This window comes from Schistocerca nitens, chromosome 3 (assembly GCF_023898315.1).
Source record: "Schistocerca nitens isolate TAMUIC-IGC-003100 chromosome 3, iqSchNite1.1, whole genome shotgun sequence".
NCBI classification, from domain to species: domain Eukaryota; kingdom Metazoa; phylum Arthropoda; class Insecta; order Orthoptera; family Acrididae; genus Schistocerca; species Schistocerca nitens.
Window position 1 is genome coordinate 764,753,458 of NC_064616.1, and position 18,787 is coordinate 764,772,244.

General features: G+C 40.5%; 1 protein-coding gene across 2 annotated transcripts in view; it reads right to left on the bottom strand.

The window, feature by feature from the left end:
* Nucleotides 1-18,787, bottom strand: part of LOC126248761 (mucin-6-like) — a 292,688-nt gene that overhangs the window by 18,237 nt on the left and 255,664 nt on the right. For both annotated transcript variants that reach the window (XM_049950115.1, XM_049950114.1), the window contains exon 12: nt 14,602-14,727. In XM_049950115.1, the coding sequence (XP_049806072.1) occupies nt 14,602-14,727 (126 nt within the window). The remainder of the gene's footprint in view (nt 1-14,601; nt 14,728-18,787) is intronic.

Consider the following 18,787-nt stretch of genomic DNA (forward strand, 5'->3'; position numbering starts at 1 on the left):
TTACTTATTGTGCATTGGCTCCATTGAAATACTCTCCTCCACAATTGATACACTACTCCCAATGCTGTTCCCACTTCTGAAAGCACTTTTGGTATGCCTCTTGCTGGTTCACCTGAAGCACTTTCTATGAATTTTCTTTTATTTCATCTATTGTTTCCATTTCAACAGGGTTTTCAACTTTGGAAATAAAAAAAAATTCCACAGGGGCCAGATCTGGAGAGTACAGAGAATGAGGCAGTGCAGTAATTTTGTTTTCGGTGCAACAGTCATGCACCAACAGGGATGAATGTGCAGGCGTGTTATCGTGATGAATTGTCTTGCCACATTTCAGGCCCTTTCCTTGTCACGTTTTCTCGCAAGCACCACAGCACATCATGATAGTATCATCAATTAACTATTTGTCCCTGTGGTACAAATTCATGATGAACTAATCCTTCAAAATCAAAGAAAACTATCATCATGGCTTTGACATTTGACCTGACATGACGAGCATTTTTTGGTCTTCGAGAACCTTTGCCAACCCATTGTGAAGACAGAACCTTGGTCTCAACATCATAACCATAGACCCATGTCTCATCACCAGTCATGATTCTCTTAAGAAACATGTTATTCTCATTTGCATGAACCAAAAGCTCTTCACAGATAGCGAGTCAAAGGTCTTTCTGGTCATGACTAATAAGCCGTGGGATGAACTCAGGCACAACAGAATGCAGTGTCAGGATTACAACATGATCCAACTGAAATGTTACATTCTTCAGCAATCTCTCATAGGGTCAGTTTTCGATAGGCACACAGGACATTGTTGACGTTCCTGACATGAGTGTCATTGGTAAACGTCAGAGAGCTTCTTGCACGAGGGTCATGTTTAACTTCAGAACCATTCACAACACTGGGTACAGCTTAAGCACTCATTATTTTAGGCTTCCTGCATCAGTTGGTATGTCTCTATAAATGTTTTCATGCAAAATTTAGTGTAGATGCGTTGCTCCTCTAACTCTGCCGTCTCGAAATTCGCAAACTGTGTGACACAATGTTCTACTCAGTACAGCACTGAACAATAACTAACAGACATAAAACAATAAAACTTCTGGCAGTTACACATTAAGTACAGGCATGTGCAGGGATGCCAACCGCATTTCGCACTAACACGCCATTGGTGCAAAATTCTGAATGTTCCGGAATTCTTTGAACAGGCCTTATATTTCATGAAATCCCACCAGATATGCAGTTTTTGCTGAATCAAACATGTAATACCATGAGGAGGTTTATTGTTTGAGACACTGGACTCATTTGCAGGCACTAAGATAATTCATTACAGAAAGATAGAAATAATTGCTCCCTATAAATGCAAATATTAAGATCTAAATGGAAACATTTCTAAACTAGCATAGTAGTCCATATTGATATCTTTATGCTATCATCTTTCCATTTTACATATGGAATAAACAATAGTTACAGAGATACATTGAAATACTGTTGGTCTGACATTGCTGTAGCTGTACACTGTGATAATTTCTACCTGAGTGTTCTGAGAATATCTTAAACTAAGTATCTGCAATTGATCTAATGAAGTGTAAATGGTTTTTGGACTGTTACATTAATGCTTTGGGCAAAAAAAGTAGTTTTTATTATAATAAACTGATATGTTTCTTGAACAAAAGCAACATACATGAAGAGATTAGCAGACAAGAGTTCAGCTATAACAACCAGTGATTTTTTTCTGAAAAAAAAAAAGGTGCTGGTACTCACAAAGGAGGTGTTATTCCAACAACTTCCACTATTTTAATATATTCTCTAATGTACATTCCTTGTTTATAGACCACTTCTTACTTTTGCCATCAACTGCATAATAACAAAAGTGGTGCAGCCATGGATCTACACATTTGTTAGGTTTCAACTGATTGAGAGGAGGCCGTATCATCCTGATGAACAGGAGTGCAGAAGTTGTCTGTGCAAGCATAGATGAGCTAGATGAAGTAACTATAAGAGTCATTTGAGATTTTCTCTCCATTCTCTGGAAAACATTGCAATTGTGCCCAAAGTGTGCTTCAGAGGAAGTAGTAGATATGGTAATTTATTTTCTTGAAGATATTCACAAAAACCATGAAGTGTTTCTCTTTTATTTAAGTGAATCTTGTGGGCTAAGCTCCTAACTTCAGCTTCACCAAATGGAAGATGCTTGCCAGGGTTTCCTGGTCACTAATTTAAAATCTTGGTGCTTTCAGAAAAATCAACATCATCTCCTTGAATCAGAATTTACCTACAGCTTCTTTCAGACTTTTATAAAAATCAGATTAATTAATTGCAGAACTGTGTTTCATTTTTGCAGAGTTTGGTCCTTTTGAGTTTCATGGTCTCCTTACTTTATCGAAAGGTAATGTAGTTTGAACCAGAATTTTCAATTATTTCTTCAAAAATATGGAGAGAATTCATTATCCTCCTGTGTGCTTTATACAAGTCAATATATCTCTCTTGCAGATTTAGACTTAGTTCACTATGTTCTTGGAAAGTATCACACACAAGGTCCAAATTAAGAACAAACTGGCATTATGTCATATTTTTTTCTAAAAGACCCTCTTAAAGGTAACAATCTGTTTTGCTTCTTTTACTGCCTTCTTTTACCTCATGAATAAGGTGGTGAGGGCTTCACAGTCTTGCCATAATGCAGAAACAATGTGAAAGCTACACTCATGCTCATAAATTAAGGATAATGTAGATACATGGTGAAACAACGCTCTGGTGGGCAGTTTGCAGGTTTAAACCACCTTAGGGGTATGACCATGTGGTGCATTTGACCTTTGGTGAACACACGGTGGCGCTGGCAGCAGTCCACATATGCAGAGGTGTAATGGTGCATGTCAGAGTACGGTGCAGCAGGTAAGTGTGCAGACGTTTTCAGAAGTGCTAATGGTGACTGTGTGTTGAAAATGGCTCAAAGTACAAATATTAATGACGTTATGAGGGGTAGAATACTAGGGCAATTGGAGGCTGTTCAAACACAGCAGGTCATAGCACGGGCCCTCTGTGTGCCACAAAGTGTGATCTCAAATTATGGCAACAATTCCAGCAGACAGGAAACGTGTTCAGGTGCTACAGTACAGGATGTCCACAGTGTACAACACCACAAGAAGTCCGATATCTCACCATCAGTGCCCGCAGACGGCCACGGAGTACTGCAAGTAGCCTTGCTCGGGACCTTACCGCAGCCGACACACGGCCTACAGACAACTGAACAGACATGGTTTATTCACCCAGAGACCTGGAAGGTGCATTCCAGTGACTCCTGGGCACAGGAGAGCCCGTGAAGCCTGGTGTCAAGAACACAGTACATTTTCATTGGAACAGTGGTCCCAGGTTATGTTCACGGATGAGTCCAGTTATAGTCTGAACAGTGATTCCTGCCAGGTTTTCATCTGGCATGAACCAGGAACCAGTTACCAGCCCCTTACTGTCCTTGAAAGGGACCTGTATGGAGCTAGTGGTTTGATGGTGTGTGTGTGGGGGAGGAGGGGAGGAGGGGGGGAGGGGGTGAGGGGGGAGGGGTCATTATGCTTGGTGAACGTACACCCCTGCATGTCTTTGACAGAGGAACTGTAACAGGTCAGGTGTATCAGGATGTCATTTTGCACCAGTATGTCCGCATTTTCAGGGATGCAGTGGGTCCCACCTTCCTCCTGATGGATGATAACGCATGGCCCCACCAAGCTTCCATCATGGAGGAGTACCATGAAACAGGAGAGATCAGGCGAATGGAGTGACCTGCCTGTTCTCCAGAACTAAACCACATTGAGCACGTCTGGGATGCTCTCTGTTGACATATCGCTGCACCTCTTCAAACCCCTAGGACACTTCCGGAGCTCCGACAGGCACTGGTGCAAGATTGGGAGGATCCAGCAGATGCTCGACCACCAGATCCAGAGTATGTCAACTCGTTATGTGGCCTGTGTATGTGTGTATAGTGATCATATCCCATATTGATGTTGGGGTACATGCTCAGGAAACAGTGGCATTTTGTAGCACACATGTTTCAGGACGGTTTTCTCAACTTATCACCAATACCGTGGACTTGCAGATCTGTGTCGTGTGTGTTCCCTATGTGCCTATGCTATTAGCACCAGTTTTGTGTAGCGCCACATTGTGTGGAACCACATTTTGAAATTATCCTTAATTTATGAGTATGAGTGTAGGTTCAACCAAGTGAGTGCTTAAAATTCTGCCAATTTTAAGAAACTGGAGCTCAGGAGTCGCTACACAGGTCTGTAGCTCTCTAACATTCTTAGTTGAAGCATGATGAGTTACATGAAGTTTGTCCATGAAACCCTTGAAGCAGTTTACTCCTGTCACACTCTTCACTGCATCACTAACTGACAACTCAAGGAGATGGTTACTACAGTGCCAGAAAACAATAGAAGGAAACTTCTCTTGTATAAGCCTTCTTATTCTATTGCAGCTGCATATGATAATCCTATTACATCAAGGAAAAGACTGAATAGAGCTGAAAATTTAGGAAAAACTACATGAATAACACCCATGAGTGTGCATCTGTTACTCACAGTTGTTGATTCATGAGTAAGTAATTGCACTTTGTCCTTGTGTTATCCTATACTGTGCATTAACGTTTTTCTCATTTCATTTGTGATGTGGCTCACAATGTTAATGCATGCATTTGTAGAGTAAATATATTCCACATCTACACCATTAAGGACATCTAAATTTATTTTGTCTTCAGAGTTGTTAAATGACTGATTTCTCATCACAACTTTATAAGCGGTTAAAAAAATATTTTCTGTTGCTTCTTTGTTGTGAGATGAAGTACTTTTTGGTATTTAATTTTTTCCTTCAGATGTTATTTTTTGGCATGCTTTGTGCCACACACACTGTGCCCTCCACTGAAATTTTCATTCCCATCCATTTATCAATGGCTCGACTTCCCACATCTCAGTACAATTTATAACCCAAAAGATTTTATTTATCTTACAAAAGTCTTTTTTTCTGCAACATTGTCTAATATTCAGACCAGTCATAATGTGAATCTTTACTACCTTGTACAAGTGTAGGTTCAACAATTTCCTCTTCTTCAGCCTTCCTTTTCTTTATTAATTGGCATAAACAAATTACTTACTTTACTCATTTTCAAGAATGATTTGCACTGATGTAAGCTAGATTGACTCAAAACTAATGTGAACAGCTCTCAAAAATGTGCTTGTAGAAGCGAAAATACCACAGCACAAGAAACTCCAATGCAGCAAGTGAACTGAGCACAACCTCCCATTTTTGATACTAACATGTAAGGAATAAGACTGGAAATATATTTCGTGTAGACAGTGCCATCTACCATGATATTTCTAATGAATTTTTTTCTTGCCCGCGTACACACCCTGATCATGTTAGTACAAATCTCATAAATGCAGATCACTGACTTATTAACATTTGAATTTTACACAAATAATACAGCTTACAGTGCATACAGGTAGTGAGAAATTTCTCAGATTTTACATTTTACATAGAGCATTTTGCTCTAAAGAAATTGAACACTTTTTAAAAAATAGAAAAAGAGCCAGTACTGCTTACTATTTGTGTACCACCAGAAAAATGTGCTGACTACAGTAATATAAAATCTGAGAAATTTCTCACTACTTGTATGCACTGTAAGCTGTATTATTTGTGTAAAATTCAGATGTTAATAAGTCAGTGATCTGCATTTATGAGATTTGTACTAACATGATCTCCCGGTTAATAACGCACTTTATCTCACCTGAAAATATGCTTTTTCCAAGGTGAAAACACATTTTTTCCATGATAAGCAACAGTGTAATTTCCCTCGGAGTAAAAACATCAATCCTTTGAATGGTAAAGGTTTCATACACCAGCGTAGAACTTCCTGTCATTTTAGAAACTCGGTACGCGAAAAAGAAAAAAGAAAAGAAATGTGTTTTGGAAAGATCTTTGATGTGCAGCAACATGCATAGTGCATATTTCATATTGCAATACAATGCATATTTTCATATTACGAAAGTATAAATTTGAATTCCACCAAACACCAACATTGTATTTCCGTAGCATTGAAACAGAGATTGCAATGCGCTTTTGTAAGCCAATCATAGCTCATGTCACATGATCTCACCAGCGAATGACAGCATATATTCAGAGCATAGGACATGTGATGTAGTCAGCCAATAGCAATATCACTGCTATGTAGCGTAAATACACAAATAAGGAAACTTAACGGTTTAAATTAATGTACATAGTGTAGCTACAAGGAAAACTAAGCTTCCACATATAATATTGGTCTTTTTAGCATTATTACACTTTAAGACACATCACACAAATGTGCCAGAAAAATTTTAAACAATGACATTAATGTCTGGGCTCAAAATTATTCCAAGTGGTTGGTGCTCAAAGTGTTATGAGATGTCAAATGCTCTGTGATTTAAGAAATTCATTGTACATTCTCACACATAACATAATTCATTTTTCTCTCTAAAAGGAAATTTCCTTTGAAAATAATGCTTTTCAAAGAACCATTCTCAATATTTTCCCACGACCTCTTTGGCATGGGTTCATTTCAGCAGTTCCCAGAGAGTTCCAAAAAACAGGTTGTGCATGGGCAGCTATGATGACGCAGAAAGCCCCTATGTTCATACACATATAGCATTAAGAGTTCTTATATGACGTTATAAAAGAAATAGGACATCAGAGGATACTCCATGATCATAAGAATTTCATAAACCATTCTAAAAAGCATAATTCAGCTCAAAGGACACATTCATATGTCCAGATTTATATCGAAGTAGGCCCCAACCTGATATTAAGCTTTTCAGTGCACTTTTTGGGATGCAAATTTTCTTGGAGTACTAGTACTGTATTGTCTCATGTTTGGTTCTTTATTATGGCATAACGCCATACCTGCCAGAAGATGAAAATGTGCACTTGAAATTCAGTGAAAAGTTGAAACTAGTCAATAGTGTGGAATGAAAAAATTCATTTCTTACAAATTGACTTCATCTGTGGAAAAGACTAATAAAAGCAACATTTATTTAGCAAATTGATAAAAATAACTTAGTTGTTGTGCAAAGCAATCAATGCTTGATACCAAAAATGTGGAAATAAAATGAAATCAGAAAAATGAAACAAATAACATGTTTTAGCCCTCCATAATTATGTAAATGTATTTAATTTACTTGATAGCTCCCGGCAACAGAAATCAGTTTTGTTTTCATTTGATGTGTGAACTGTAAACGAAGAGAAAGCAGCAAAATCACTAAGCGTAAACATGGGTCACTATCCCACTCCCCACTGCAACCCAGACTGCTCTGTGCATGTGTGAATCTGTCAGCATAGGTGTGCTAGAATTTTTTTTCTGGGTAGCATGACTGCTTCTTGCTACTGTTGCAGCCACACTTAAAGTATCCAGAGGCAGAAGGTACTGCTCATATGCAACTCAATTGCGCATGCGAATGAGCCCGCTGGCAACTGCTCAAAATGAACTTAATGTTAAGAATTATAACATCATGCTTATCAGATATAGTTTGCTGTTATGAAGTATTCTATTGTGTTTGACCTAAAGCCTTTGACACATTTTGCTTTAGGCAGGCGCTTGTGTGTACACTGTGTTTTGTTGTTGTGGAATACAGTAAAATTCTTTGGTTGGCTATCAGTTCTTACCAGTCAAAATTCTAAAAATTTAACTCAAGACTAAAACAACAAAAAATTCCTGGAATTCTAAAAAATGTACAGGTTTTTCCTGGTTTTCTTCCGGATAAAAAATCCCAGATTTCCTTGTTGTTCCAAAGTGTATTCACCCTGATGATATATCTCAAATACACAATAGTTTAAATTAGCATCAATATACTCAAATATCAATTAATTTAGGAATACAAAGAATATAGTGAAGTAATTGTGGTGTGCTTGAAACAAAGATGTTTTCCTAAACTTATTACATAGCAGCCAACTATTACGGATTATCTGTAATTATTATGGATTTATCACCTTCATTATAGAGCTTTGGAGAGGTACTAAGAAATTACTTTTAAACTTTGTCAAGATATATATGACACTAAACCCCATAAAATACTGAAGTATGTTTGTACAAGATGGCTCTCTCTGCTCCTGTCAATAGAAAGAATAATGGAACAGTGGAAACCTCTTGTAAAATTTTTCAATGACGATGCCTAAAAAAAATGTAAACACCTCTTACATATCTAGAGTGCACCCTATTCTAAAAGATCCATAACTAAACTGTTTCTTCTTTCCTTGTGTAATAATCTTTCAGAAAGAAGAGCCAGCAATTCATAGACTTCATAGCATCCTAAATAAATTATTTACAGGTCTGATTGTTAGATTCATCAATCCTTCTGCAGTACCTACTTCTTGCAGTCTGCTGGAACTAAAATTTTAAAAAGTAAACAACACAAAGGGGTGAAGATATAGACATTGGCGTAGACACTAGAAGCTTCATTCATCATACCAAGCTTGAAAAATCTGTATTCACAAAATTTTTTGATGATGTCAGAACATTTTTCATCAACTCATGTAATTGTGTCAAAGAAAAATTTCCACAATATTATGACTCACTAAAAACTTAGAAGTTATAGACATTGGATCCAGAAAAAGAAAACCTTTATTATCAATTGTAAAGCTGAATGAGCTATTTCCTGGTGTTCTGAGTGATTGTGAAAAGAAACACATTAGAATTAAGAGTTTTCAAGATACCAGTTTGATGACTTTGGAATAGTGGAAGAAGATAGAGCTGATACTGCTTGGTACAAGATATCTGCTATATTTAATGCATCAGACATTAAAAAGTATACATCACTGAGCAAATTTATACTTGCATTACTGCTTATGCCTCATAGTAATGCTGCCTGTGAGAGAGTTTTTTAGTACTGTTAGGAAAAACAGAACTGAATTTTGATCTAGTATGAATACAAGAACATTGACTGCCTTTATCATCAGTAAAATGAACCATTTATCTTAAGGAAGAGCATGTTACCAAAATAATTTTTCAGATACTCAGAGTCAGACTGTGAAGAGTGCAACAAGATTGTCACTCAAGAACATTATCATCAGTCAGAAGTGAAGCTTCTGTATTGTACAAGTAGAGCAGATCCAGGAAGAAAAGGCAGTGGATGAGAAAGGCTTGTAAATATTTTTATACAAAACAGTGAAGACAGGCCTCTCATTTCATGATGCATGTGGATTTTGTTTACTTGTTTTACTTTCCTTTTAATTAATAATTTGAGACACATAAATGAGTTGATTTTGTAGTATTTGTAAATTACAGAAATGTTTCTAAAGCACCTTTATGTTTACTAAACTGATTTTTTAGCTTTTTCCACTTAACCTGATTCTTTATTTTTGTTGTGATAGTGCCACGACATTTACAGTGCCGCCACGACAGTACGCGCAAACGGCAATAGAGGTGCTCCGCAACTCGGCTGAGCGCGGGAGTGCCACCTAGCTATGAATGGCGCCGGCCGCACGTCACGGCACAGCAGTCGAATAAGAGATACTGAGTTGTTATCATGTAACCAGCTATTGTTTCTAAGTGAGTGTGTTTGAATATCCACGCAATTATTGGTGATTAAAGGTTATAACACTTTTTGGTGACAAGGTCGGATATTTTCACTGCATTGTGGATTTGTGTGTTCGTGATGGGGCAGACATGGAACAGCTTATGCAAGCGCTCATTGAACAACAAACACAGCTGACGGCTGCTATTCAGGCGTTGTTGACGTCGCTTACTCATTGTCTGTCTTCATCTTCTCCGCCTCCATTCCCTCCTTACGATGAGGCCGCTGAAGACTGGGAGGATTATGAGAAGCGTTTGCAGCAACACTTCTTGGCTTTCAGCGTTGTCGACGCTCCTATGTGTAAGTCGTTATTTCTATCTTGGATTTCCCCACGGTTTTATCAGCTGCTATCTCAGTTAGCCCCTCTGCGTGAACCTGCCTCTCTGTCCTTCCAAGAAATGTGTGACTTATTGTCTAACTATTACCAAAAAAACACCCAAGTCGTTTCCGCCCGCGTGGCGTTCTACCGGTGTCGTAAACAGCCCCATCAATCTTACCGGGCTTGGGCGGCGGAACTACACGGTGTGAGTAGGAAATGTGAGTTTGTCACGGACACTCATCATGAGTCTTATGCTGATTTAATGGTTAGGGATGCTATTCTACGGCTTGCTCCTGATAAAGAAGTTTGGCAACGTGCCCTACAACTGCCAAACCCGTCGTTGTCGGAAGTTCTAAGCATCGCTCAACCCTTTGAAGTGTCTCACGCTGCTGGCACGCAAATAGACGCGTGGTGTGATGTAGGCGCCATACAGTCCACTTTCGACATGGACAATTTGCCTGTTTCACAGGAGAACGAAGATGTGGCGGCGGTTCACTCGTGTAACAACTTCGCGTTGGGCCGCAACGTTCGCAGCGAAAACAGCAACCACAGAAGCAGGTTCGTTCCGCACTTCCTTCTTGTCCATGTTGTTTTGTACAACATGAGAGGACCGCATGTCCAAAACGTTGGGCCATGTGTAATTCCTGTAGGAAAAAAGGCCACATTGCTTCTGTGCGTCAATCCCCTAAAGTTCCTGTCGATGAGGATGAGGCATTGGACATGGATGTTAACTGTGTGCTTTCTCAAACAAATAAGTTATTGTTACTGTTCGTGTTCTGGATACAGACATTCGCATGCAAGTGAACACTGGCTCTGCAGTAACTCTCATTAATTCTTGCACGTATTTGGAGTTGGGCTCCCCTCCCTTGTCTCCAGTTACGCGAAATCTGAGAACTTATAATAAACAGAAAATTCCTATCATTGGTCAGTTTGATGCTTCCACTGCCTACAAGTCTGTTGTGAGGCCCCTCACGTTTTATGTGGTGGATCATGCGGGCACTGAAAACCTGTTCGGTTATGATGCTTTCCAGTTGTTCGGGTTCTCCATTGATGATGATATGCACCTCATATCAGAATATTCCGTATCAACAGCTGGATGGATTGTATTCTGAATTTTCGTCCGTGTTTTCTGCTGGTTTGGGTCGTGCCAAGGATTTTGAAGGCCACATTACTCTTAAACCCACAGCTCGCCCTATACCGGTGGCGTTTCGTGCACCTGTCAAGGCTGAGATAGACAGGTTAACAACTTCAGGGATTCTCCTTCCTGTTACCTCCAACAAATGGGCATCGCCCATCGTGGTGGTTTCTAAACCAAATGGGAGTCTGCAGTTGTGTGGTGATTTTAAAGCCACTGTCAATGCTCAGAGCCTCATTGACACTTATCCTCTTCCCGTCCTGAGGAGTTATTTACCAAGCTCGGTGGGGGCCAGTTCTTTTCCAACCTTGACTTATCGGAGGCATACCATCAGTTGCCGTTGGATGCTTCTTCCAAGGAATTTCTCGCCATCAACACTCCTTGTGGGTTGTATCAATACCAGTGGTTACCATTTGGCGTCGCTAGCGTGCCGGCCATTTTTCAGCGGTTTTTAGAACAGCTCACGGCTTCCGTTCCCAGCTGCATAAACTATCTGGATGACATTGTTGTCACGGGGGCCTCCACTGAGGAGCACCTTCGTAATTTGCATTCCCTGTTTCGGGTTTTGCATTCGGCTGGGTTGAGGTGCAATCTGGACAAGTCACAGTTCTTCCAACCCTCCATTGTGTATCTTGGTTTCCACTTGTCCCGTGAGGGTATACGTCCTCTACGTCAGCACGTTGCGGCCATTAACGCTCTACCCCGGCCGTCTACGGTCAAAGAACTTCAGGCGTTTCTAGGCAAGATTGCTTATTATCACAAATTCATTCCATCCACGGCGGCGGTAGCTCATCCTCTGCATCAGCTGTTACGCAAAAACGTCCCTTTCTGTTGGTCTGACGAGTGTGAGCAGGCTTTTGTCTGCCTGAAGGCTCATTTGCAGTCGGCGCCTTGTCTTGCCACATTCCGTCCGGGTCAGCACTTGGTTCTGGCGACTGACGCGTCACAGTATGGCCTAGGGGCTGTTCTTGCCCATCAGTATGAGGATGGTTCAGAACGACCCATCGCCTATGCTTCCAAGACCCTCAACGATGGGCAACGGCGTTACTCTCAAATCGAAAAGGATGCGCTCGCTATCATTTATGCTCTAAAAAAGTTCAGCATTTTTTTGTATGGTTCTAAGTTTCACCTCATCACCGACCACAAGCCGCTGGTCCCTCTGTTCAGCCCATCGGCGTCGCTTCCAGATAAGGCAGCTCACCGCCTGCAACGTTGGGTCCTATACTTGTCTCGTTTTCACTATGAGATTCACCATCGCCCCACGGCCCAGCACACCACCGCTGACGCATTGTCGCAATTGCCGATGGGCCCCGACCTGGTTTTCGATCGTGATGGACTACTCTGTTTCCACATTGATGAGGAAGAACGTCATGCGGTCGAGGGTTTTCCACTTACAGGTTTGCAGGTCGCGTCGGTTACTGTGCGGGACCCGGTCCTGCGTCAGGTGATCGGTTTTGTTCAACGGGGTTGGCCCGACAGGACCAAGGGCCGGGCATCGGATCCCCTTCGCTACCACCATGCCTTGCGCCTTCGTCTGTCTGTTCGTGATGGTGTTGTTTTTCTGGCCATGGATGGCGCATCTCCACGGGTCGTGGTGCCAGCCTCTCTTCGCAAAAGATGTTCTCACACTGTTGCATGAAGGCCATTGGGGTATTTCTCGGACTAAGTCCCTGGCCCGCAGGCATGTTTATTGGCCCGGTATTGATTTGGACATCGCCCACATGGTTGCTGCGTGTGGTCAGTGTGCTCCACAACTGGCTGCACCTCGTACAATGCCCTCTCCATGGCCTGATCCGGCGCAGCCTTGGGAACGGGTGCACGCTGACTTTGCCGGCCCCTACCTCGATACTTATTGGCTATTGTTGATTGACGCCTTCTCAAAGTTTCCATTTGTTGTTCGATGTCCGTCGCCCACCACTGCGGCGACGACACTGGCTTTGTCCAAAATCTTTGCGCTAGAAGGTCTTCCATCCACTATCGTCACAGACAATGGCCCTCAGTTCTCTTCGCAGGCCTTCCGTGATTTTTGTACTGGACAAGGGATTCATCATGTTACAGCACCGCCCTTCCATCCGCAATCGAATGGGGAGGTCGAGCGCCTGTCCGCACTTTCAAATGCCAGATGAAAAAATTCCTTAGTGATTTTTCCACAGATGACGCTCTGCTGCAATTTCTGAGTTCTTATCGCTTCACGCCTCTGGGTGATCGCAGCCCTGCTGAACTCTTGCATGGCCGCCAACCGCGCACTCTACTGTACCTGCTTCACCCTGTCAGGCCTTGTGCTGTGTCCCCTAGTGTGGGAAAATACTCGGTGGGCGCCGACATGTGGGCACGAGGGTATGGATCTCGCCCTAAATGGATTCTAGGGGTGGTCAAGGCTCTTTGCGGCCGCCGGCTTTGTGAAATACGTACGGACAACGGCATGGTTGTTCACCATTATGACCAGATGCGCCCACGAGTGGTGGCCACGCCAGTGCCACCGCCCCTTCTTTCGTCTCCACCAGCCCGAGACGCCAGTCCTGTCGCTGCTGCCGATCTACCGTACGTGTTGCTGCAGCCGACGTCGCTACCGCTTCCGAGTACGCCGGTACCGGCCCCAGTCGCGACGCCGCCTTCTCCGGGACCCATCTCACTGGAGCACACCCCCAGGTCCACGACACCTATGGATGCTGCTCCGGAGTTTTCACCCATCATCTCGTCCAGGAGGCACGTTCCACGCACGTGCTTCCATCCTGGACATTTTCGACCATACTCTTGTGTCTCTCTGCGGGATCTTCTCGGGGCCTCACAAGAGGCCATGGATGTCTCCGCACTGTCCATGTCTCCAGGGAAGTGAGTGTTTTTTTTGTTTTTTCAAGGGGGCAAAAGTGTTGTGACAGTGCCACGACATTTACAGTGCCGCCACGACAGTACGCGCAAACGGCGATAGAGGCGCTCCGCAACTCGGCTAAGCGCGGGAGCGCCACCTAGCTACGAACAGCGCCGGCTGCACGTCACGGCACGGCAGTCGAATAAGAGATACTGAGTTGTTATCATGTAACCAGCTATTGTTTCTAAGTGAGTGTGTTTGAATATCCACGCAAGTATTGGTGATTAAAGGTTATAACAATTTAACAATTATTTGAATTGCTGGAAATTGCACTTTACTTAGGGCTAGAAAGGGTCTGAATGTTTAAAGGTCTAAAACACAATGCCAATTTTTAAAATTTTCTTATTAAATCGCTCCCAGAAAATGCTAGGATGGTTCCTTTGAAAGGGCATGGCCATTTTCCTTCCCCATCCTTGACACGATCCATCTCTAAATGACTTTGATGTTGATGGGACATTAAACACTAAGATACCCTCTCCTAAAATTCTCCAAGGGAGAGTCCACAAACCCACTTCCATATTTGCCATGTGATTACTGACAGCCACTTCTGAAGATCTGCAGCTATGTTATTGTGTAATCTCTTTGGTGTTATTATTTTTCACTTATAATGTTCAGACTTTTCTCAATTCAAAAGCATAACTGTGGAGCAAACTAAAAATCAATACGTTAATTATATTAATTACATATATTCATCACATTCACTAACCTCCACATACAAAGGAATACTAAGGTGAGAACTATTATTACAAGGGCTGCTAAAGATGCTCCAACTGCAACTCCGAGGACTTCTCCATCTATCTCACACTGAGATCCATAGAAGTTTCCTGTACAGCTGTAAAGCAAAATTACATATATATGAATAAGTGACATAAAAGTAAACATACATCAGTGAACTACCTGGAAACACAACAATTTCTGAGCTGACAGAAGAACTGGATCACTTATCTTATGGTGAACATTGAAAAAATATTACAGAAAACACATTGCTCACACTTATAGAAAAAATAAAATAAAATCAAGTGTACAGAATATGATTGGAAAGACAAAGAAGGTATTTCATATGGAAACTAAGTCAGTCTTTGGAGGCTGGAAAAAATTTATGCAAGTTATTTATTCCCCAACAAAACAAACTGCATTCCTTTTCAAAGTGATTACAAAAAGTGTTTAGGGTCTGTCACAAAATCTTGCTATTAAAATCACTAAAATAACTGATAATAAGAAAGGTGCCTATGTCAACAGAGAAAGTGACAAAGCATATGTGCAAAATGATGTATTCTGTAGCTGAGCAAATAAATTGTACAGAATTTATAGAAGGTGGGACATAAAGTCAAATGAAGTTGAACTGGTATATCTGCCTGAAAGAAAAAGAAACAAAATGGTCACAATAAATATTCCCTTCATGATTTGCATATGGGTGCTATCAGGCAGCAATTTCTATGATACTATGAAGAATGTAATGAGATATGAACTCTATAAAATGTCACAGTGTTTGTCAAACATGAGCATTCTTCTATGATAATGGAGAAACTTATAGAAGAAGTTTCAAAAAATGAACAGTATATTAAGTTTCTATGCAAAAATGAGGCATCAGAATTCAAAAGATCACCAGTTTATCTAGGCAAGATGTGGATTCACATCATGTTGCTATGAATAAATCCTGTTAGTGCGTGTGATCAAAGTCAAACTAAAGTGCTGATCAATATTTCAGTGTGGCCTGATGTCAAGCACATGCCAGCACTTGGCCTATAAGGATACCAGGAGTATGCCATTGCTACTTCTCTCTCTTCTTTAGTGTAAACAAGATAGTTCTGCCACCCTGATCAGTAATTCAGTTTTCCTTGTCAGGTAATCCTTATATCGATAATGTAGAGTGTTATGAATACAATGGATAAGCTGAGAGTTAAGAGTTTTCCCCTCTTCATTCTGCGTCAATGAACAGTATGGGCTATTCAGGCAATTTGTACTGTTGCAAATGGTAAGAACCTTATGGACATGGTTTTCTATTGCATTCTCTGAAGCTGTTATGATGTTAGTGTATCTGTATTGTAAAGATAATTCTGATGAGTATGTGTACAATGCTATGTTATGTTATTTTTTTGTTGTTACAGATGATTTTAGATCGAAAGCAAAGCAAACTGTGATCAGCTTCTTCCAGGCAACCAAATACTTCTGAGTAGCATCTGTCAAGCTGCAAAGGTTAATACCCCCACTCAGAGGTGGATCATCAACAGTGGTGTTATAAATCCTCACTCCATAAGATGTAGAGTAGATGTTTGAAATATAAACTATAATATTATAACAAAGTCTACCAAGTGAAGTGGAACTGTGGTTAGCACACTAAACATACATTTGGGAGGATGAGGGTTAAAATCCCCATTAAGACCTCCAGATTTGGATTTTCCATGAGTTCCCTAAATCATATAAAGCAAATGCCAGGATGTTTCCTTTAAAAGGGCATGGCTGATTTTTTTCCCCATCCTTCCCTAATCTGAGATTGTGCTCCATCTCTGATGACCTTGTTGTCAATGAGATGTTAAACTCTAATCTTCCTTTCTTTAACACAGTCTGGTGATCAGACACTGTGTGTCATCAGCTCTTCTCCATTTGTTGACCAGTAAGTAACTGGTGATGAAAATTAATTCCAGCAGCAGGAACTAAAGGGGCTACTTCCCAGCCAAGCAACATCACACTAACAGGTCTTCATGACCTCATGTATGGCGGCAGATTTATTTAATCAGTAGACTAAAAATAAAAGGTGTGATGCAACAAATAGTAAGAAACAAACCGCCAGTACCTCGTCTCCTACCTTGGTAGAGTACTTGCCTGCAAAAGGCAAAGGTCCCGAGTTTGAGTCTCGGTCCGGCACACAATTTTAATCTGCCAGGAAGTTTCATATCAGCACACACTCCACTGCAGAGAGAAAATCTCATTCTGGAAACAACCCCCAGGCTGTGGCTAAGCCATGTCTCTGCAATATCCTTTCTTCCAGGAGAGCTAATTCTGCAAGGTATGCAGGAGAGCTTCTGTGAAGTTTGGAAGGTAGAAGACAAGGTACTGGTGGAATTAAAGCTGTGAGGACGTGGCGTGAGTTGTGCTTGGGTAGCTCTGTTGGTTGAGCACTTGCCCGCGAAACGCAAAGGTCCCGAGTTCGAGTCTCGGTCTGGCACACAGTTTTAATCTGCCAGGAAGTTTCATATCAGCACATACTCCACTGCAGAGTGAAAATCTCATTCCAGTAAGAAACAAGATTTATTTTAGGGATACAAATACCTCAGAGAAATACTGGTCTAGAAAAGAGTAAATATAGTCCTGCGGAAATATATTCACGAATTTCAACCTAAATAAGCTTTCAAAAGGGAAATAAATATTCAGTTTCATGAAATGGAAAATAATGTGTGAAACTAAGCCAATATTACTTATTGCTTCATTGAAGTGTAAGTAACTTACATGAAAACATGATTTTCTTTCAAGATAGATGACACACATGAGTTGATACAAACAACTCATAAAATAATTTCTATAATATTTCCTCCTTCTCACATATGTGAACAAGTTTATTATTACTAAATATTATTAATTATTATTATTATTATTATTATTATTATTATTATTATTTATTTCTTTTCTCAGGCGTTATGTCTGGTCAAAAATGGAAAGTGACACAGACCTTGATCAAGCGTGGCTTCCTTTTAACTGTACGGTATACGTTATATTGCATTTAGGAACTTTCGGGTAATTGAACATGTATCAATAATTACAGATTTCTGTAGTTGTATATATAAGTTTGGATGTAGCTGTATTGCGTTGATGTACTGGTGGATATTGTGTGGTATGACTCCTGTAGTTGATAGTATAATTGGTATAATGTCAACTTTATCCTGATGCCACATGTCCTTGACTTCCTCAGCCAGTTGGATGTATTTTTCAATTTTTTCTCCTGTTTTCTTTTGTATATTTGTTGTATTGGGTATGGATATTTCGATTAGTTGTGTTAATTTCTTTTTTTTATTGGTGAGTATGATGTCAAGTTTGTTATGTGGTGTTGTTTTATCTGTTATAATGGTTCTGTTCCAGTATAATTTTTATTCATCATTCTCCAGTACATTTTGTGGTGCATACTTGTATGTGGGAACGTGTTGTTTTATAAGTTTATGATGTAAGGCAAGCTGTTGATGTATTATTTTTGCTACATTGTCATGTCTTCTGGGGTATTCTGTATTTGCTAGTATTGTACATCCACTTGTGATGTGATCTACTGTTTCTATTTGTTGTTTGCAAAGTCTACATTTATCTGTTGTGGTATTGGGATCTTTAATAATATGCTTGCTGTAATATCTGGTGTTTATTGTTTGATCCTGCATTGCAATCATGAATCCTACTGTCTCACTGTATATATTGCCTTTTCTTAGCCATGGGTTGGATGTGTCTTGATCGATGTGTGGCTGTGTTAGATGATACGGGTGTTTTCTTTTTCCAATTTACTTTCTTCGTATCTGTTGATGTTATGTGATCTAAAGGGTTGTAGAAGTGGTTATGAAATTGCAGTGGTGTAGCCAATGTATTTATATGAGTGATTGCTTTGTGTATTTTGCTTGTTTCTGCGCGTTCTAGAAAGAATTTTCTTAAATTGTCTACCTGTCCATAATGTAGGTTTTTTATGTCGATAAATCCCCTTCCTCCTTTCTTTCTGCTTAATGTGAATCTTTCTGTTGCTGAATGTATGTGATGTATTCTATATTTGTGGCATTGTGATCGTGTAAGTGTATTGAGTGCTTCTAGGTCTGTGTTACTCCATTTCACTACTCCAAATGAGTAGGTCAATATTGGTATAGCATAAGTATTTATAGCTTTTGTCTTGTTTCTTGCTGTCAATTCTGTTTCAGTATCTTTAT